At 36.5% G+C, this 22,672-nt stretch overlaps 1 protein-coding gene across 1 annotated transcript; it reads left to right on the forward strand.

Moving 5' to 3' along the window:
- Positions 1-79: 79 nt before the first annotated feature.
- FAM114A2 (family with sequence similarity 114 member A2) lies at positions 80-21,376 on the forward strand. The gene is made up of 15 exons (XM_015825868.1): positions 80-228; positions 596-707; positions 3,514-3,707; positions 4,783-4,882; positions 6,379-6,474; positions 6,930-7,042; positions 8,857-8,991; positions 9,166-9,324; positions 9,747-9,876; positions 11,259-11,338; positions 13,834-13,962; positions 14,158-14,297; positions 16,511-16,583; positions 17,109-17,162; positions 18,940-21,376. The coding sequence occupies exons 3-15, from the start codon at positions 3,528-3,530 to the stop codon at positions 19,039-19,041; spliced, it is 1,491 nt and encodes a 496-aa protein (XP_015681354.1). The 5' UTR covers positions 80-228; positions 596-707; positions 3,514-3,527; the 3' UTR covers positions 19,042-21,376.
- Positions 21,377-22,672: the final 1,296 nt, after the last annotated feature.

A 22,672-nucleotide genomic window follows, 5' to 3' on the forward strand; every position in this document is an offset into this window, starting at 1 on the left:
GCAAATTCGTCATATCCGGTAACGAAAAGGACGAGGTCACCTGACTTCCGGCTCAGTGACGCTCTTTCCTCCTCTCCATGGTTGAGGTACAGTAATCTGGCGTGCTGGAGCCATAGAGACGTGGCTGTTTCTGGTGAGATATTTCAGTGGAGAGAAGGAAAAAGGCGTGCTGGCTGCAGGGCCCGGAGAGGACAATCCCTGCGCTTCGAGTTTCTGTCTCTATACAAGGTGTATTTTTGTTACTTGGAAGTGCCTTTTTATGTCTTTGCTGTTTTGCTCTGGTTAGGAACATTTATTCCCATAAGTTTCCATTAGTGATGATGCCAGTTGAAATCCATGCCAGTTGAGTGGAATAAATAAATAAAGAGGGTCCATCTGCGTGGGTATATCCCGAGTCTCCCTCCTTGACTGCTTGCCAGTTGTAGACTGGACTACAACTCCCAGGAAGGCAGTGGGGCTTCTGGCCAGGGAGAATGGTAATTGCAATCTTCAGGGTTTGAAGGCTGCTGTGTTGAAGAAAGTTGTTTTGCTGGAGTGTATATGCTTGAGGAAGAGAATAGTGTAAGACTTCTGTATTTATTTGCCCTGTTCACAGATTCTTAGAGGATCCTATTGTTTTAGAAGATCTTGATCTTTTAGATCAGACAGAAGTAGCTGTGTTTGGGCTGGTAATTACAGTTTGACTGGAGTCCATCCTCTAAATTCAGGTAGGTGTCTGTTCTTTCTCATACCAAAGGTTGCATCTTGGAACGATATGGCTTTTACAGCAAACACTTGTCTTTACTGACTCCTATTTACTTTTTTGCTTACTCTTAACTATTTCCTCCTCCTCCTCCTCCTTTATTGCCACATTTAATAAAGTTAACTTTAGCCCCTCCTCCACATAGTTTTTTCTTGTTTTTCTGCCTTTCTTTTATAAAGTTGTGTGACTAAAGTCTTTCAACCTTATGCAACACTGATGTAATACTCTAAATATCAACAGTTGGCTGAAAGGTCATTTGGATAAGTGGAATACTCTATGAGCAAGTGTGCATAATAACAGCACAGGCCTGGAAAATAAGATAGGCATCATATGCTGTGCTGGGAAGATTGTCTGAAGGAAACACAAAGAAAAGTGAGGGATGGTTGGTGCGAGGGCACCAGCTAAATGCTTTTTCTTTATAAAAAGCAAATTTCTAGCATGGTTTCATATGTTAAGTGCAAGGCACTAAACAGGTAATTCTCGTATCAAATGAGCAAAGGCAATTATTTCTTTGAAATTATGATTCATCTCTCATTCACACTTAGATATGTCTGCCTATCCTGCACTGAGGGGAGTGGGCAATAGCAGGAAAGAATATAGGAATCTGATATATAAATTATTTTCAAAAACCAGTCCATTTACTATCTCTCAAAATAGACCAAGGTTTTACACATTTTTTGATACATTGGAAGCACATTATTTTTCTAGTTAAACCAGAATAATATTTCATGCTTTTATTTTTGTATTTCTTGATAATGTATCTCAGGGGTGTCAAACTGCTGGCCTGTGGGCCGGTTTCATCATACTGAAGTCGCGTCCACTCCATTGCCGGCAATGCAAAAAGAGTCGTGATACATTGCGACACGTCACGTGACGAGGCAAGTTTGACACCCATGATGTATCCTATCCTTGGCCTTTGATTTCAGTTGATCAAATGCTGATGCTTCTGACACTTTCATATTATTTTAAATATGTTGGAAAGCAAACGAGGGAAAAGGATAGATCTCTTAATGAAAGGATTTTCAAATTCTATGTGAAGTAGAAGAGGAGAACATGCTTTGTTCCATGCAAATAATTGATTTTATTATTTGTTCTAAATAAATGTATTTAATTAAACAAATTAATAGCAGAACGTTGTAATTGAACTAAATAAGCAAAAAGAAGTGGAAAACAGTAAGATACCTTGGTCCTGAATCCTATAAGGCAAAGATATAATTATATAATTAAACAAATAAAAATAAACTGTGTAACCAATATAGGGCGTTGAAAGAAATATGAAGCCATTGTTTCAGCAATATAATAGTGTGCTTTTAGAATCCCAATTGTGGTTTAATAGCTTACTTGCCATTATGGGCTGAAACCTCTGGGCATTTAAAACATTCAGCCTCATGTGGAATGACTTGCCATGATCCAATTATAAATGGTCAGAAACATTTGGAACTGCTACTGTAGGCTAAATTGGATAAAGATAGTTCTATCCATAGGTGCACACATGTATGTGGGATCAAAATTAAGAAGAATAATTGTATTTAATGTGATTTAGCTGTTCACAATACAGGTAGTCCTCTACAGTTTATTTAATGACAGTTCAAAGTTACAATGGTATTAAAAATGTGACTTATGACCATTTTTCATAGTTATGACCTTTGTAGCATCCCCATGATCATGTGATCAAAATTCAGATGTTTAACAACTGGTTCATATTTATGACCGTTGCTGTGCCCCAAAGTCATGTGATCATCTTTTGCAACCTTCTGACAAGCAAAGTCAATGGGAAAGCCAGTTTCACTTAACTGGGTTACTAATTTATCAACTGCAGTGATTCAGTTACCTGTGGCAAGAAAAGTCATAAAATGGGACAAAACTCACTTAACAAATATCTCATTTAATATTAACATAAGACTTAACATAAATTTTGGGCTCAGTTGTTGTCATAAGCCATAAGTCGAGGACTACATGTACTCTTCAATTTTAGGAGTGTGTAGAGTTTAAGAATTGCTGTCATATGGGAAGCTCTATGTTTCCTTTGAGGTTATTTGTGTTGTTATTAAAAACACATCTGTAAAATACATAATTAATGTGTTTTGTTATTTAATTGCTTTGCAATCAGTTTCAAAGCCATTCTAATTATGAATTTATATGTATACCAAACAAAGGACATATTATTATTCTCCTCTGCCTGTTGCCTTAAAGGAGAGGAAAGTAGTTAGCTATTTAAGAATGGAATGATGAATCTAGAGAATCTCAGTAAAATGGTTACATTTTCTTAATGGAATTGAAATAACCAATAATTATTCTAATATGCCTATTATTTTTGACTCAAAGAACAATTTAGAATAATACTTATCTAACAATTGTGGTCAGAACTATATATCTATTGCTTGACTTGTATCCCTATGCAAATCATTGAATTAGAGATGCTTATCTCTGGGTAAACATGCATAGGATTGTGTTATGTATGCGCTTTACTATTTATAATTACCTTCAAAGTCATCTAATATTTAGATTGTGTGGATAGTCTAGCAACTAATAAACTAGTTACTATCAGCCTCATTTTCCAGGTGAATTGTGCTATAGGTTTTCTGAAAACTTTTTTTGCCATCTCTAAACTCTGATCTGGTTTTACCTATTTAGTAGTATGTAAGCTGTTTTACTACGCTGGTGTGCTTTATTCAAATAATCAAAGGGATTCAATTAAGTTGAAAATATATGTCACATTAAAGCTAAAATAAGCTAAAATAAATAAATATAACAATTATTTATTAAACAAGGATATGCTTTGGTCATGTCCCAAATGGAAAATGAATCACTGAGAGAAGATGTGGGTGAACTTGATGAAAATGTGCAGAAGTCAATGGATGAAGAGGTGACCAAGAATAATGGAGAGGAAGCTGAACCGACCCTCACGACCCAGAAAAGAACAGGAGCCAAAGTCACTGAGCTCAGTGCAGCCCAAGAGCCACAGGTGCAAAATATACTGATATTTATGCTAAAATCTGTCAATAATTTTCAGCTTTATCTGAAAGTATTCACTCTGTCTTCCAAAATAAAACATTTGCGGGGTGGGGAGGGGGGACGTGGTGGCTACAAAAGTCAGTTATTCTAATTCTGCAGTTTAAACTGAATCTATCAATTTCAACCTGCTGTTGGATTGTATCTCCTTCTGAGTTCTTAAGAAAGATAAACATATCGTGTGCAATCAAATTAAATACATGTTATTTGACGATCATAAGTCAAAATAATAACATAAATGAAATGTATCGTTATTTTTTCTGCCATTAATTTGAACACAATTTGTATCCATTCCATTATTAGTTACTACAAGTCTGCTTGCGAAGGTGACTATAACTGTTGAAACGTAGAAATAAACATGCAGTGTATTTTCCTATTCTTGACTAAATTCATTCACATGACATGAAGAGTTGCATTAAAACAATATAATTAACAAATCAAAATGTTTTTTTCTCATAATATTGATAAATTTGAGGATTGTGTATAACTATATCTTTAATATTTTTAAATAACGCTTCTTATTCTATTACTAAGAATCCCCTTTAATCTGGAATAATTAGACATTCAAATAAAAAATAAACATTATTTTTATTTGATGTCTTATCAGATCTTTCTCCATTAAGAATCTAAGTTTGCTAACAGAAAGAAAGTCTTCCTGCAATGCTGTAAAATAGAGATATAAAAACATATTCTTTATTTTGTTCCTGAATTTCCTTTGCTAGAAATTAGTTTTAATTTTAAGAGCCGTGATGGCGCAGTGGTTAGGATGCAGTATTGCAGGCTAACTGAGCCCATTGCCAGGAGTTCGATCCTAACTGGCTCAAGATTGACTCAGCCTTCCATCCTTCCGATGTCGGTAAAATGAAGATCCAGATTGTTGGGGGCAATATGCTGACTCTGTAAACCGCTTAGAGAGGGCTGTAAAGCACTGTGAAGCAGTATATAAGTCTAAGTGCTATTGTTACTGCTATTAATTCTTTTTAAAAGGAATAGATAAATAACTGTTTACCTTGTTCTCTTTCACTCAGGTCTCAGGTCCCATTGAGAAGACTCAAACAGGATGGGGATCTTGGGGGAGCTGGGGGAAATCGTTGCTTTCAAGTGCTTCAGCTACAATGGCCAATGTTGGTAAGGATACGTTACAAATCAAATGAACTTTTTTTTTTTAGTTTTTTTCTTTTAGAAGTTAATGGGGCAACCACAAAATACCTTATGAAAAGTAAAGAAGAATATAGAGCAAGCTCAAAAGATTTTTTTTTTAAAAAAAATGTATTTATATAGGACTAAATATATCTTGGTCTTTTGAGCATCACCATGGTCAGAAACATTTGGAACTGCTACTATAGGCTAAATTGGACAAAGACGTTTCTAGCCATAGGTTCACATGTGTGTGCAGGATCAAAAATAGGAAGAGTAATTGTATCTAATGTGACTTAGCTGTTCACAATACTCTTCGTTTTTAGGAGTGTGTAGAGTTTAATAATTGCTGTCATGTGGGAAGCTCTATGTTTCCTTTGAGATTATTTGTGTTATTAAAATCATCTGTAAAATACATAATTAATGTGTTTTGTTATCTGATACATTTTGAATATGTATCACTCAGTTCAAACCCACATAGCCTTTACAAGCTCTTAAAAGTTTATATGTTATTTCTAATTGAAAATATAAAAAAAATCCATATAAAAGTGAGATTAAACTAGTGGCTAGATTGAACAAAACAATAGAATGCAGCCTATTGACTTTTATTTTGCTTGCTTGGAGAATACAGGCAGATCTAAGGGCTCCAACTTTCCTGTCATCAACAGATGCCTCAATAGATGGATTGTCACATAGCCATAGGAAATGTTTCTCTTGTCCTGCTCTTCCCTTTGCAGTGTTGGATGGCAAATATAAAATAGTGCAGCAGTGGTTCAGAAAACCACAGAACATGTTCTTCTTTGTTACTCCTTTTGTAGAGGCATTCAAACCAGATTTATTCTTCCTCTGCTTAGTGATCCTGATTGCTCTGACTTGGCCTAGGCCAGGGGTAGGCAACCTTGGCTCTTTTATGACTCGTGGGAGTTGAAGTCCACGAATCATAAAAGAGCCAAGGTTGCCTACCCCTGGCCTAGGCCCAGATGAGCTGCCATTTATTGCAATGCATATGGCTAAGTTTGGGTGGCAGCATAGAAGATCTGCAGCATCTTGATAGGCCAAGCTCCTGCTCCACAGAAGTATTTTATGTAATTTTAGGTTTTATGCAACTTTAGGAATTTTCGCATTCCATGTCAATTTTATAAATCATATTGTAATTTTACATGCTATATTTTATGTAATTTAAGTTACTCATTTATAGCCCAGACATTGATTGTTCCTTTTGGCTCTTATTTATGGGTCCTAGTCAGGATGTTTTAATTTCACAATGTACTATATTTTAATTTTGTCTCAAATTTTATTTAGCACTATTGTTGATGTCAACAGATTCCCTCATAAACACATTCCTTGTACTGGTCTAAGATTGTTAATAGAATAAATTCTGCCCCCAAAAAGGTTCTTTGCATCCTATTGATTTTTATTTTGCTTGCTTGGGAAATTCATCTTATTTTTTCCTCAGGGTTAACATTATTTCTTTTCTTTCTCTGTAGGTCACGGAATCTCAAATGTCATTGAAAAAGCAGAAACATCCCTAGGGATCCCCAACCCTAGTGATTTACCATCTAATGCCAGAGATGCAATGAAAGGTCAGCTCTTATCTTAGCATGTAAAATATTTTATATATAATAACCTTTGTTACCTTTGAAGTAATCTGTATTCTATGGCAGACAAGCTGAGCATCAGGCTGTCATATTAACTGCCAAATAAAAAGACTTAGAAATATTGGTATTGCTGGTATCTTAGAAATGTGTATATCCTAGAGGAAAAGCACCTGCAATCTTTGTATTACAGTACTTTGTTCAGGATATAAAATTTATGCCTGCATTAGGATAAACCTTTGCTTTTGTGCAGTGTGAAGATGGCAGAATTTTAGTTTTTGTTATCAGTCTAGATAGAAATGGATGTTTATAACTGACCGCAGGAGCTACTGGTTAGGTTCAGAGAATTGCTGTCTTAGTTTCATATTGCCCACGGAGGGTTTAGGATCCTTTGAAGTATCCAAGGGCAGTTTTGACCCTTCAATGAATGTTTTTTGTTTTAGAAAGCCACGACTCTGAAGAAGTAAGTGATGACAAGAAAGAGACTGAAAATCCTTCACCTCTCAGTGGTGCTTTTGGAATGTTTTCTACCATTTCTTCTGCTGTTCAGAGCACAGTGAGTGAAACTGAAAGAGTCATGTTAATATTTGTCTTGGTTTGATATTGCTGTGTCCTCAGTTATCAGCTCTTTAAAGTAGACCAGATCAAGAAATAGATGCCATTGAAGACTAGGACTCTATATTATTGAGATTGGCTATAATAATAAGGACCTTGCATGTCTGCCTGTGTTTTTCCTTCCTTCCCTCTTACATCCCAGAGAGTTGAGGATGCAGAGTAGTTCTGAATCTTTTTGTAAAATTCTCCCACCTGGCTGGATTTAGCACATATTCCTTCTGCACTTGGTGCTTTCCTGACAATCTCTCGATTCTTTCTCCAACCTTCTCCCTGGCTCTGTGAAGGTTCATTACATTGTCAATCAGGGATGCAGTTGTTTTTTTACCATTTGCAATCTTTAATAATTGCTTTGTTTATTGCCAGTAAGTTATTTGTGCCCTGTTTAGAAGTCTTGAATTACAAGAGTTTTCCTATCATAAAGAATTAGACTAATCTTGGGCATTTGAACTTTAGCCAATTCTTCAGTTGACATTTGGAATTTAATTGGACCAGAGTGAAAAGGATATATAAACCTAACAATTAGTCATGTTGTTGAAATTTACAACTTGGTTTGGGATGAAGATGTAATGTATTTATAAAGCATTAGTATTTGAATGTTGTTATAATTTCATATTGAGTTGTTTTATAACTTGGTTTTCTGAACAGAAATTCTCATGAAGCAAAATATATCTTAATTTAAAATGTCAAGATATACTGAAGAAGTAATAATCATAAATCATTAAAATACAGAATGGGATAAATTGCTTATTAAAAGTAGCCCATTTATTTATTGTATTTTTAACCCCGCCCCTTCTCAATGAGTCTGAGTAGCATACAAGTTGAAAACCAAAGAAATAATGCAAAGTCAGAAAACAGTGGAGCAAAAAAACCAAGAATCTTTCACAAAAGCAGTCGACGACCCATCCTAGCTCAAACATGAGAAATAAGATAGATCCTTGGAGACTCATTTTTAAAGAAAGCAGGGTTGTTTCCATTTGAATCTCTGAGAGAATGCTGTTCTGGTGATAGGTAGATCCGATATAGTGGAGCCTATCAGATTGCATTGTTTAATGCAAAGGTCCCCAACCTTTTGGGCACTAGGGACCGGTTCTGTGGAGAAAGGTTTTTCTACAAACCAGAGAGTGTGTGGTTTTGTGTACTGCCTGCAATCCACGGATAGGGCTTTGCTTATTTGTGTGGACCAGTTGCTGGCATGCTGCAGCCCTGTTCCGGTCCACGGACCAGGAGTTGGGGACCCCTGGTTTAATGGATGGGATCCGAAGAAGACAACTCTGGCTGATACTACAGGATGGGAAGAAACAGTGAAAGATGGCCCTTCAAATTACAAGGCCCTATGCTGTGTAGAAGACTGTTGTGCAGCTGAAGTTTCATGATAGTCTTCAAGCCCCATAACAGAATGCATTGCAATAATCCACACAGTGAAGAAACCCAAGATTTGTTGTTCTTTGCTAGACTGATCTGAAATGAGGCAGACTAAAACTGAGTGTTGGTATACACTCGTAGATGAGCCCTTTTTTATGTAGCCAGTTCAAGGGTTATAAATGCATATTTTGGAAATTCTTACTTTCTGTCAACACATTTTCACTACTTATTTGTGTCCCACTTTGCTATCTTGTTTCCTAAGGAAAATTATATAAATCCTGTATTTTGAACATTTGGCTTCCAGAAGTTCAAATTGCCTTTACAGTATATATCATAAAATCTTTTCCTTCTTTCAAAGTGATATCTTAAAAAGTGCAAATCTATCTTTTTTAGGGGAAAACAGTTATAAGTGGAAGTTTGGATGCATTGGAATACATTGGTAAAAAGACTATGGATGTGATAGCTGAAGGTGACCCTGGATTTAAGAAAACAAAAGGCTTGATGAACAGAAATTCCACACTATCTCAGGTATGGGTTTCCCACATGAAATCTGGGAGTGATTTATTTCTGATCCTCTTATTAACAAATTATCAATCAACAGAATAGTTCACGGCCTAGCACCAAATTTATAGCCGGCAACCTTTTCTCTCTCCATGCTTTTTTAATGGTGTTGTTGTCACACTTCAGCTTCTTTATTTGTAGGTCTTGCGAGAGGCCAAGGAAAGAGAACAACAGAGGACAGCTGCTGAGGTTTCCATGACAACAGAGAAGAAAGCACATTATGGATTGCTTTTTGATGAGTTTCAGGGGCTTTCTCATTTGGAAGCTTTAGAGATGCTTTCCAGAGAGAGTGAATCAAAGGTAAATGACCTTAAGCGATATTTTTTTTTACAATTGAGGAGGAATAAGAATAGAGATCTATATAAACTCTGGGAGATAAATCCAGTTACAGATTCTTTGCAGTATCAGTAAATAAAAGCCAATCAAAGCAGGAGAAAAGACTTTCTGTTGTCACTTATTCCTTCTCTCTGCTTTAGGTAGGTCAGTGTGTTTTTAAGTAAGGCATAAAAGGGTTTTTATTTCCAGGTGTTATCTGACTGGGATAGTCCAAAGAAAATCAATTCCATTGTATGATATGGAAACACAAGTATATGGAAACACTTTGCTTTTTGCTACCATTTTCCAAAAAACATTTTCAGTTACTCAGTCTATTTTGTAATACTGCTGCTGTATTTCTCATATCGGATATGAAACTACCAGATCTACAATATCTTTTCAAACAGGTGAAATCTGTTATAAGTACACTTTCTGGTGAGGAGTTTGCTACTTTAAAGGAAGAGCTGGAAAACCTGAAAGAAGCATTTTCATTAGCTGAATTTGATGATGATGAAGATGATGATGAAGAAAAAAGAGGTAATTATGCAGATCCAACACTTGAATACCGGCTGTGCAATAATATATAAAATGAAGTGAGTGAGGTGGCTTTCTAATATTCTGTAGCATTCAGTCATTGATGCTTATATTTTAGAGGCTCTAGCTTTTCATTAATCAACTGAAATAAATAATAGATACTAAAAGCTAGCATATACCATTAAGCTTTCGACTTAATGACCACAATGGAGCCCAAAATTTCTGTTGGTAAGCAAGACCTTTCTTGCCACAGTTGTTAAGTGAATCACTGCAGTTGTTAGTAACCCGGTTGTTAAGCGAATCTAGCTTCCTTAATTGACTTTGTCAGGTTTCAAATGTGATCCCATGACACTGCAACTGTCATAAATACATGCCAGTTGCCAGACATCCACATTTTTATCACGTGACTGGGAATGCTGTAATGGTTGTGTGAAAAACAGTCATAAATCACTTTGTTCAGTGCTGCTGTAATTGCAAATGGTCACTAAATGAATAGTTGTAAGTTGAGGACTGCCTGTATTTTGATGCTCTGTTCTTCTGAGTAGTAGATAATTACCTGGAAATTTAAATGAACAACCAACTGACAGCATGGGACTTCCTTAACTAACATAATGTAGAGAGGAACTTGGGGGTCATAGTGGCTGATTGGAACCTTAGGGAGGAGACTTGCAATGGCTCCTGTGTCTGTGAATCAGGCAACTTATATGTGAAAAAGAAGAAGACAAAAAGCATTCATGTTTGTTTCATTATATTGCTAGTATTGTGTTGGTTGCATAGCTGTTGACATGTACTTACCGTGTTTCCCCCAAAATAAGACCTGGACTTATTTTTGGGGGGGGGGCTCCAAAAGAGGCATCAGGTCTTATTTTGGGGGGCGGTGTCTTTTCCACTCACCTCCGACACTGATAGCTTCGCCCAACCGGCCCACTTCTGCAGCTGAAGGAAATGCCTTTGCAGCTGAGAATAGAGCTCCAGCCTGTTTTTTGCCGACAGAGGCCTTTCCGGAAAGGCCTCTGACTGTGAAATGCAGGCCGGGTGATGCAGCAGAAGAAGTGGGTTGGCAAGGGACAGGCAGGCTGCAATGGTAAGTGGGTACAGGGCACGCGGGGCAGCTCCACCCCCCCACCTCTGCCCTAGCTTGATTTTTAGGCATGCGCCTCACCCCAAAACTAGGGCTTATTTTTGGGGTAGGCCTTACTTTCAGGGAAACACGGTATTACCTTTAGAAAGCATCTTGAGACCCCTATCTTTCGATCACAAGGATTATGAAAAAGCGTGCTCATGTTCTGAAACAGAGATGTGCCCCACCTGGGTAATGAAAAACAACAAACAAGCCTATATGTAATTTTATTGAAAATGCACAATCTATTTCCTGTTGTTTTTAGAAGATGAAGATTTCACAAATGAAGTGGGCATACTCTTTTCACAGCTGTGCATCTCTCTAAAACCAGCTAAATTGCTCCAAGTGAGTGAATAATTTGTTTTTGGCTTTTAAGATTATGCAAAGACCTGGTCTGGAAGTAGTCTGTCTTTTGAAATTTGTAGTAGCTTGTAGTAATTAGACAAACTTTAAATTAATTTTTATTTAATTCATTTTTATTTTAATTCATTTAAATTACATTGATTAATAATCATATATAATAGCAACTGAAGGAATTTTATAATTTAGTCCATTACATATTAGAAGTGCTTTTCAACAATGTGCATCTTTGTCCATCACTTCTAGGCGGAATAGGTGGCAAACAAGCCTTAAATAAATAAATCCTTCAAACTGACTCTGTTAGTGGTCTATATTGTTGCAGCTTTTTTAAATAGCCAGAATTTAAGCTAACTAAACCTAATTTCTGGGTATTGGCTTGTTATCTTTTATGTTTTATATGTAAAGTTTAAAGAGTAGCTTAAGGCAATAATCAAAGTATTTTTCTTTAAGGTGATAGGTTAATAGAAGTAGAATGAAACAGAAAATACATTTTGTTTTGAGTTTCAAACAAAACAGCTGTACCTGAACTTTCATATGAATATTCTACTCTATTCTATCCTGCAATACAAGTCAGAATTGTTCAAATGTTCTAAAAAAAAACCTGAAATACTTTGACTTCACCCATTGGAAACAATGGATCTGAGGGCCAGCTCCTGCTCTCTTGTGTTTTACAAGAGGGTCAGAGGAAAAAGGGGGATTGTAGTTCATGCATCTGCCACCTCAAGCACAAAACAGAAGTCCAGTTTTGGTGCTTGGAACAGTTGGAATATTTCAAATGGCAGAACTCCAGATGACCAGATTTTATTCAGTCTTAAAATTCTTCAAACCTACACTATTTCCAGTCATATTTCAAAGATAAAAGACACATTTCCTTGTAGTAATGTGTAGAAACAGTAAGTGGCACTGTTTTCCAGGAGAGAATGACAAACTATTCATTGTTATTTGTCTGATTTTTTTTTAAAAAAATCTGGTGTACTCCTCTGGTTTGGAAACTTTATCTTACACGTACAAATTTTTTTATAATTATCTTGCACATACTTATACATGAGATTACATACTCATATGAACTTTTAGATATATGAAACATTTTGGGTTGGGCGGGGTGGGTGAGTGGAGTTTCCCAGGCCACAGGAATAAAATTATATCTTCTATGTTAGCCGAAATACTGGCTTATATTTATGTATTATATGTTAACCCAGACATGTCAAACACAAGGCCTGGGGGCCAGATGCGGCCCGCAAAGTGGTTTCATGTGGCCCGCGAAGCCATCCTGGAAATAGTGAGGGAACGGCCCCTACTGACTTGGCCCTGGCCCAGGCCGGCCGGGAGCCAATGTACAATTTTGTGGTGGTCATCTATGCTGAAACGCATTCAGTCTTAGCTCCACAAGGCCATCTGGAAACAGCAAGGAATCAGCCCCTGCCGTGTCGGCCCCGTCCCCTGGGTGCATGCTGGGGAGGCGTCACGCTTTGTGAGGAATGAAGAAATGCACCATCGCCTGGAAGTGGCCAGCAAATGGCCCTTGTCTATTTCACATATCCAGCTTGATGGGCTCCGGCGGAGGGGTTTCAGCAGGCAGTGAGGCTCCTCCAGTGGACCATTCCTTGGCACTTGCCCCGATCCCACCCCCTTCTGCCAGAGACCCTCAGATCTGTCCCACTCCTGCCCACTCCTGCCCAGGCCCCCACAGGCACCCTTGATGCGAACGATGTAGAGCTGGCCATGCCCACCCAATAGGCCACACCCACCCAATAGGCCACACCCATCCAGCCCCCCCCGAGGGCAACCGTAATGCTGATGCGGCCCTCAATGAAATTGAGTTTGACACCCCTGTGTTAACCCAATCATTGCACTGTACCCTTCCCCCAACAAAGAAGAAGAAAAAATAAATAAGAATGAGCTGTTTCAGTTTTGAATGGGGAAGATTACAGACTCCAATATTATGCTATTTTCCAACCCTTCATTCTATACCAGTATGACTGAAAAACCATAATGGCATTGTACAGATAGAAGCAGTTTTGATTTTCAGTGGCTAGAGTTGGGAAGGCAGGGAGCAATTCATGTAATCAATGAAGAGTGACCACTTACTTATAGGAAGATGTGTTGTGGTGGAGATACACTGTTTGCACTCTCCTCATGGACATGCCCCAACTTGATATTTTGCTGCAAACTGAGAACATGAAGCCTTATAGATATTGTTCTCTCTGGCATCTATTGTCATTGGTCACATTGGCTGGGGGATGCTGGTAATTCAGCTACATCTGGAAAGCTAAACATTCCCCATGTCTCTGTAAGCAAATAATATATTTCTTTAAAGAAATTAGTTTCCTTGCCATGTAGCAGGCCTTTGGCATTTTGTTATCACCACCACATGGGAATAATTATGGACTGGGATCTTTTATCTTTTCTCTGTGGAGCCTGGATAGGGGCATTCTCCTGATCAGCAATATGTTGATGTATCTTTTTTTTCTCTTGGGCAGGCAAGGACCTCTGCTCATGAATTAGTTAAAAACCTCGACATGCAAGTGATCAAAGAAGCAGAAAAGCATGAAGGAGACCAGGAAATGGGCTCAGGAGATACTGAACAAGAGAATAAAAAGTCGGTGGAGGTAATAATTGTAATCAAAAGAACAGTGCAGTACAGTTTAAATGGGTACATCCATCTAACAGCTATCATCTTATCTCTTCATTCTTAAGCTATGATCTCTGCATGTAGTCTTTGTCAGTCGGAATTGGATGTGAAACTAATGTCATGACTTCCTCTTTTAAAGAAAATAGAATAGCATTATTTTCTAATTTTGCAGGATATCCACATGGTTGCAATCAGAAGCCTGGCTGAGTTGACCGCTTATTCCATTGAAATATTCCACAAAACTGCAGCATTGGTTCTTCATGGGCAAAAAGAAGATGTGTTGGCTATAAACCGAGCTAAAAGCCTTTCCCAGTAAGATTAATCACTCCTGTCTTCTCTATTTCTTTCCCTTCTTCTCAAAAATGTAAAAAGATTAACAAATACCTGGTTCTTGCTCAGCATTCTTGTTTAGGACAGTGGAATAAAAGCCCAAAGAATCTCCTACACAAATCTTTACTTCTGTATATCCATATCTAATATTACACAATGCCATGGAAAATCGCAGGCTTATAAGAGCTCCAGTACTTCCTGTAGGAATTGTTCTTATTACCATGTTTATAGGCCTTCTGCTTGCTTATGGCTCCAAGAGGTTACAGAGTTTGAATGTTACACGTTACATATACTCAGTTTGAATGTTTTCCTTCAGTTGAGCCTTCATATTTCTCTTTAGTAATGGAAGTGGTCAGTCAAAATAATGGATGAATGAGATGAGGAAGGGGCATATAGAACAGAGGTCAAACTGGAAAACAGCCTGATTTATCTCTAACAATCAGAGAGTGCCCAGTTCTAGTCTAAATCTGAATCTAAAATTTTGATAACGGCAATCAAGGTCTCCATGTCTTACTACCTATCACTGAGAAATGAGTACATCCTCTCCTCATTTATTGATTAGTGTTCCATTCCAATGGTCATTAAGTGAAATGGTTGCTAAATGAACACGAGAGAGATGCAGGTATCACTGGTTGCTGCTGTCTGATTCAGATAAAGTTATCTTGTACAATGTCCTCTTCCTGAGCTGCTTTTCTTCAGAGCTCAGTGCTTCCTTGAAAGCGGCTAACCCAAATTAACAAGCACAGCTCCATGCCCTTAATTAGCGGCTCCCAACCTTTTGGGCACCAGGGACCAGTTCCCTGGAGAGAGGTTTTTCTGCAGACCGGAGGGGATGTGATTTCGTGTGCTGCCTGCATCCCACAGATGGGGCTTCGCTTGTTTGTGCAGACTGGTTTCTGACATGCTACAGACTGGTGCCGGTCCATGGACTGGAGGTTGGGGACCCCTGCTTTGGCCCATTGATGAAACTGACCAGACCTTAAATCAGTTTCATACTGAATACTTTTGTTATCAGGTGCACAAAATGTGGTCCTAAATAATGTGCATTGGTCAGAAAATAAATTTTTAATTACCATTTATTACTGTCATATTTGTGAATGGTCACTGAGGTTATCACTAAATGAGACATGCAGTTAAACTATATATAATTTTCTGCTTGACAGAATTGGGTATTTGTGGATATGTACCTCAACTACCTGGAAATCTGACAAGTTTTAAGTGAATTGGTTCAGGTGGTTCCGTAAAACAACATATTTAAAAATTATTTATCCCAGAAAGATATTTATGTTCCTTTGATTTTTTTTTCTCTACAGTGTATGAAATTAGTAGATATAAAGATGATTTTTTGTTGGAAAGCTACTAAAAAGGTGTGGGGTTTAAGTGCAGAATAAACAGCAATATAAAGTATTTATAATTTTGCTCAATACCAGAATGGGTGAGCAGCTTTCAAGGAAGCACTCAGTGCTATGCCCTCCCAGATCTCACTGGCATCAGTATTTTTTGTTTAATTCTTGATTCCAGGAAAAAGAAGTAATAAAGAACACTAACTGATAAAGAAGAATATTTGTAGCTCACGGTTGAAATGAGGGGTCCTTGGTGCTCTCTGAGCTTGATTGTTTTCTTGCAGATATTTCATTATCCAAACTAGGTAGCATCGTCAGTTCTAGTGCACTAACTAACATTAATGATGTTACCTATTTGGGGTAATGAAATGTCTGCAAGAAAACAACCAAGCTCAGAGAGCACAAAAGATTCTCAAAGAGCACTAAATATTGCAGCAGTCTTGCACCATCCTTTTTTCAACATTTCTCCCAGAAAGTATATCAATTGGATAACCCTGCTAAAAGAATTTACTGTAATTAGAAGCTAAACCTCTCCTCGCTGCCTTTTTTCCTCTTTTTTTTTTTTACATACAGAGCTAAAGGAAATATTTGCAAGTTAATTGGCATCTGTGTCTTCATATCCCTTCAAACCACCAAGAACCAGCTTTAGAAACTCTTGATTTTCTATTCATGTATTTTTCAAATCAGCTCATTATGGCAAAATCAGAGCATACATCTAGTAGGTTCCCAGGCATACTGGTTGCAAATTAGGTAGGATTTTTAGAAACTGTAGATCATCCTTAGTCTTCTACATGGTAAAATAAAAAAATAAAAAGATAAAGATATAGTTTATGATGTATTGTTCTTTTTTAGAATGACCATTATGCTGTGCAAAGAATTGTCATCCCTCTCTAAAGAATTTGCTACATGCTTAACAGCTGCGGGGGTAAGATGCTGTATGATGTCTAGTGATGAAAAGCTTGTCATGACAAAGTAAAAAGATTCAGCCTGCAGGACACATATTGCTGTTTTTGTTTTATGCTATTTTAAAGAAAGGTGTCCTGCTATTTCCTGTAACTGCTACGATCAGTAAAGTATTTTACTTCGCTTTATTAGTAAGATGTTAGAGTTTACCATTTTTAAAGGATTTTGTTTTCCAGATAAATCAGAAAAGGTTACTAAGGTTGGATTTTTTTTCATAGGTTTCTTCATATCAGTAGTTTCCTCTATTTTGCTTTAGATGCTCACATTACTCTAGTATGAGAGGATCCATGCCAGATATTTAGCATCATTTCCATCTTGGCTCTCAATACTGCACATATTCATTTCAGTAGCATGGGGAATAGATTATTAACTGATTAAAAATCAAAGGTTTTGATTTAGTTTTAGATATGCAGCCTGTATTCTCTTCAAGATTTTTCTTTTTTTGACTTGGTTTTCAAGTGCAACTTAATATATCCAATCTTTTCAGGTGGAAGAGAAGGCTGATGTGCTCAATCCTTTAATCACAGGAGTATTTTTGGAGGTGAGTTACATATACAAATGCTTGTGAGAAATTTGAACTGGAGGCTAAAGCATATAAGGAACGGCTGCTGGAATTGGGTATGTCTAGTTTAATGAAGAGAAGGACGAGGGGGGGCATGATAGCAGTGTTCCAATATCTCAGGGGCTGCCACAAAGAAGAGGGAGTGAAGCTATTTTCCAAAGCGCCTGAAGGCAGGACAAGAAGCAACGGATGGAAACTAACCAAATAGAGAAGCAACCTAGAACTAAGGAGACATTTCCTGACAGTTAGAACAATTAACCAGTGGAACAACCTGCCTCCAGAAGCGGTGAATGCTCCAACACTGGAAGTTTTTAAGAAGAGACTGGACAGCCATTTGTCCGAAATGGTATAGGGTTTCCTGCCTGAGCAGGGGGTTGGACTAGATGACCTCCAAGATCCCTTTCAACTTTAATTTTATTTTTATTGTTGTTGGTGTTGTTGTTGTTGTTGTTGTTGTTGTTGTTGTTATTATTATTATTATTATTATTATTATTATTATTATTATTATTATTATTATTATTATTATTATTATTATTATATCTGGCCTGACATAGCTGTGAAACTAGTACAGGAATTCCTTGACTTACGACCACAATTAAACCCAAAATTTCTGTTGCTAAGCAAGACTTGTTAAGTAAGTTGTGTCACATTTTATGACCTTTTTTGCCACAGTTGTTAAGCAAATTGGCTTCTCTCATTTACTTTGCTTGCTGGAAGCCAGCTGGAAAGGTTACAAATGGTGATCACATGATCCCGGGACACTGCAACTGTCATAAATACATGCCAGTTGCCAAGCACCAAAATGTTGATCATGTGACCATGGGGATGCTGCAATGGTTGTAAGTGTAAAAACTGGTCATAAATATGTTTTTTCCAGTGTAACTTCATATGGTCACTAAACAAAAGGCTGTAAGTTGAGGACTTCCTGTATTTAGTTCACAGTAACTGTTTCTGAACTTTTATCATGCAGAGAAAAGAAGCGTACATAAAATGGTAAATGTTTCGAGATGTTGTTTTGCTCAGGACAAAACAATCCTATCCAAGTTCAGATGAACAAGTTGAAGAAATAAAACATTTGAAACATCACACTTTGTTTTCAGCTTATAACACAGTTTAGGTTAGAATGGTCCACTTCAGAATTCTCTTCTGTGATCAAAATAATTAGTTTTTGCTGCTTAAAACAATCCAATTTTATTTTGAACTCAGACAGACAAATGTCTTGGAACATGTGACCTAACTTTTTGCTCAAACATTCAAAATGGCAGTTCAGAGTTGAAACACTTTGCATATTCCTATTAAAATGTGATAGTGTCACATGATTTACTGCCCTAGATACTAAGGATTATGAGCAATGTAGAGATTTTATGCAAAGGGCCTTGACTAGGGCTTCAAAACACAACCTTATCTTCATAGCCTAACTTTATACAGACTAAATATATAACAATGAAGATTAATATTCCATTTCTCCATCTCCATCCAACTGACAAAATGATGTAATAATTCCCATAGATTAGAACAAAACTGAAATAATGTAAAAAGGGTTTTTTAAAAAAACAGATGGATGGCTTTAAGTGAATATGGAACAATTTGTTCATGTAATATGCCCAGGTCCCAATCATATTAATTAGGTATATACCTATGCTTCATTATTTATTTTACTAAAGCAATTAATTAGAGACAGATGCCAAACAAATTCTGATCTTTAGAATGGATGGATGTTCTTTATTCGTATGACTAGCTTTTCATTCTCTTATAGGCTTCCAACAGTGCCTCTTATATCCAAGATGCCTTTCAACTACTTTTGCCCGTGCTGCAGATCTCGCATATCCAGACTCGGACAGAGTTATCTCAGCAATAAATCAAGTCTGAGTAAACTGGAACATCCCTTCCAAGGGACCTGAGTGGAAGTTCCCTTGTTCCACAAGAAGATGAAAGCATCTTACTATAAATTAAGACAGATGTGTTGACTTGTAGTTTTCCACTGTCCAGAATAAGATGTTGAAGGGCCACGATGCAACCACCTACATAGATAGACAGGATGATCTGTAGACAGCATAGGGAGTTTGTTATGCAATTTGTCTTTGTCATTTTGCTGGATAATGTTCTATCTGCTTCTGCTCCTTAGACCCTCTGCATTATGCTCCTTGAGATAAAAGCATTATGAAGGCAAGACTCATAGTGCAAAGGATGCATAGCACAACAATGTTCTTGGCTTGAGACCTGAGATTATTGGAGTCAGTAACTGCTGCAAATTGCATTATACTCACATTGAAATGCTATTTTAAGTTAAATGCCTAGCACTCCAAAGAGATATTGAGAAAATAAGATTTGTTTTAGAGCATGCGAGTGATTTTTCAGTTGTCTACTCTTAAGATCTGGAGATCCCAAAGGAAAAAAAGACTTTAAAAAACCTGCTAAGATTGCAGTTCTATGTGTTATTTGAAAGGAGAAAAAGGGCCATTTATATATCTCGACTTGCTGCCCAGTAAGCATGATTATGCTTCAGGTGTGAAAAGTTTTTAGACAACTTAATGATCTGACCTTTTATTGATGTATACTCTCTATTTTAGTGCTGGTTTACAGATAAATTTGGTATTTTTTTTAAAAAAAGAAACACTTTTATGTAATAGCATTTGATGTTTAAATAAACACATTTTGCTAGACCTCACTTAGTCAATAGATTTTCAGTGTCCTACTTCCTTAGCAGTAATTAAAAAGGAGCCAACAAGGAGTTGACTCCATTTGAAGAAAAGTAAGGCTTTTGATAAATGCCTTGAGGTAAGATGGGCGGCCTATACATTTTATAAATAAATAAAATGAAGCTATCCAGGGAAGTTTACAATTAGATGCAGCATTTTGTTTCCCTTTAGCCCCATTTCATGACTCTGGATAATTCTGTGAAAATAATTTTTTAGGGTTCTGGGAAATTTGCCTGAATTCCAAAAATTGTGACTTAATTCTTAATATCATAACTCCAAAGACTTTAGAATACAATTTCTTCTTATCTTTTTTGTCCAATTGTTACTTTGCACAATTATGTCTTGTTTCATAATTTATATGTTTATTAACTTGTTCTTTCCTAGAATCCTAGTTCGGCTCAGGGAAAGTCTACTAGCTTTTATGTTTTGAACAAGCAGCTTGCTATGATCATAGTGACTCAAATATCACTTCAGCAAAGAAAAAAAAGATGAATTGCAACTTGTTTTACTAAATGTTCTTGCTTTTGCCTTTGTTAGCATGTCTTTGTTTTAACTGCAGCTCTGAATTTCCGTCTCATTGCTTGATGGTCTTTACAGTTACTAAATTACGTTATTACCATATTACAACACTAGTAAGGAATGTTGGAACAATGCACTATATACATCTAGATACGTGTGTGTGTATGTGTTTATATGTGTCTCTGTGTGTATGTATATATATATAAATAGATACATATACATACATACATACACATACATCCAGTAAAAATGCCCTTTAACTTCACAAATAAATTAGGCTTTTTAGATAGTTTAATTTCTAGCAAAGAATCTATTTTATCTATTTTAAATATGTATGTGCACTATATTGTATACAGAGAATAAATGTCTTATGATGTAATAAAGAAATGGCTGCTTATTAAATACGTTGACCATTGAATACCTACAGTTATTCATATTCAGGTCAACAAAACAATATTTCTGATGTGCTGCTTTCACACATTTTCTTGTTTATTGTATGGAATTGCATTGTTTCAAGATAGTGGGAATGATAGCATATGTGATGAACTTATAGTATATTGGGCAGAATACATGTGTTTTGTTTTTCTACTTGTGTGAAATTAATGCTTAAATTAAAAATGCATATTCTATCATATTATTTTACCCGAAGAGAATAGCAATCTGTTCAAATGGAACAATTGCATATTTTCTCCCAACTATTGCCCAGCCCTCGTTTCATTTTTAGATCTTTTCAAAGGAGACATGGACTTTGTGAAATACTTTGCATTTGATTATAGAATTGTAGTCTTGTTATAGACTACAGAGAAATGGTACTTCCAATTCATAAAAACAGTATGAAATTAAAATTAGAAATGTACTAGATTGATAGGACTGTAAGTGAATGAACAAACAAAGACCATAAGTTGAAGTCTTCAAACGAAGTGGCTACAGGTTTGGATTTATAAGAATATTGTAAATAAATAGAAAACAAAGAAACCTGGAATGACTTTTTATGCATCCCTCTTCCCTGTTTTTGGTTTTGGAATCCAGTTCCAAATGCACTCCCAAGTAAGCACGCTTACTTGAAAATATAAATGTTTTAAATGCTGAGTACATTTAACTAAATTTAATTGGCGTACATCTTCAATACCTATGTCTAGCTTAACCTTTTTTGCCATTTTTATTCCTCTATATTGTTTTTGTTCTGCACTATTTTCCCATGGTATAAGGTTTTGGAGCATGCTGGATGAGGAATTCTGGGAATTGAACTACACATGTCTTAGAGATGCCACAGTTGAAAAACATTGCTTTAAAACCTATTGATCATCTTCCATAGCATTATTTTAGAAAAGGATGAGATTAGTGAGACATACAATTAAACTCTCACATAGTTTTATGCTACTGCAAATAACATTGACAAGTTTCAATTATATAGAATAAAAAACAACTCTGTATCTAAGGAAATCATTCACAAGCCCAAGAAACCTTCTCAGCTTTAAGCCAATTGTTAGGGATCATGTGGTTGCAACACAAGTAAAGATTGAACTGAATGAACCTTTAAGTCTTTTTTAATTTTTTATAATTCTGTATCAAAGGAATAAGAAAAGACAAAAGCTATCACTTGTTCAAATAACTGCTCAAAAACAATATAATTAAATGGGGTTTATGAAGTAGACTTGGCTAAGCAGAATAAAATGTAACAGAAGAAGCCAGTTGCATAAATTATTATAGCAACAATTGCAAGAGCAAAAGAGCATGAATTGCCCACTTCAAACATATGCTAACAGCATGATCATCAGTCTCCATCTTGGTTTTTGGCAACACTTGCCCAGGACTGAAAATAGGCAGCAATCCTTTCAAATGTGATCTTTGGTATGTTGGATATGTCAATTTCAATACTAAAAATGAAGACCAACTGTGAACCATGGTTGTAATTCTTTAAAAAAAAAATCGGTTGGAAAGCAGCTCTGGGACGTGTCCCAAAGGTGCTTTTCAACAGGCAACTGGGATTTCTTTATTTGTTTTTTTCTTGAAAATGTTTCACTTCTCATTTTACTTCTCAGTTCTGAAGAAGCTCCCTGAATGAGAAGTGAAACGTTTTCAAGGAAAAAAAGAAAAAGAAAGTCCAGTGACCTTTTGAAAAGCACCTTTGGGACAACCATGACCTGGATGATTCAGAATCTTCATAGACACTCTGGGAAATGGATAAATTCTCAGAGAACAACATAATTCTAATATTTAGTGGGCTTTTCCTATTTATACTTTTATTTTCACCTCAATCATTTTACATAA

Source organism: Protobothrops mucrosquamatus, unplaced genomic scaffold (genome assembly GCF_001527695.2).
Source record: "Protobothrops mucrosquamatus isolate PMUCROS unplaced genomic scaffold, P.Mucros_1.0 scaffold2849, whole genome shotgun sequence".
Taxonomy (NCBI): domain Eukaryota; kingdom Metazoa; phylum Chordata; class Lepidosauria; order Squamata; family Viperidae; genus Protobothrops; species Protobothrops mucrosquamatus.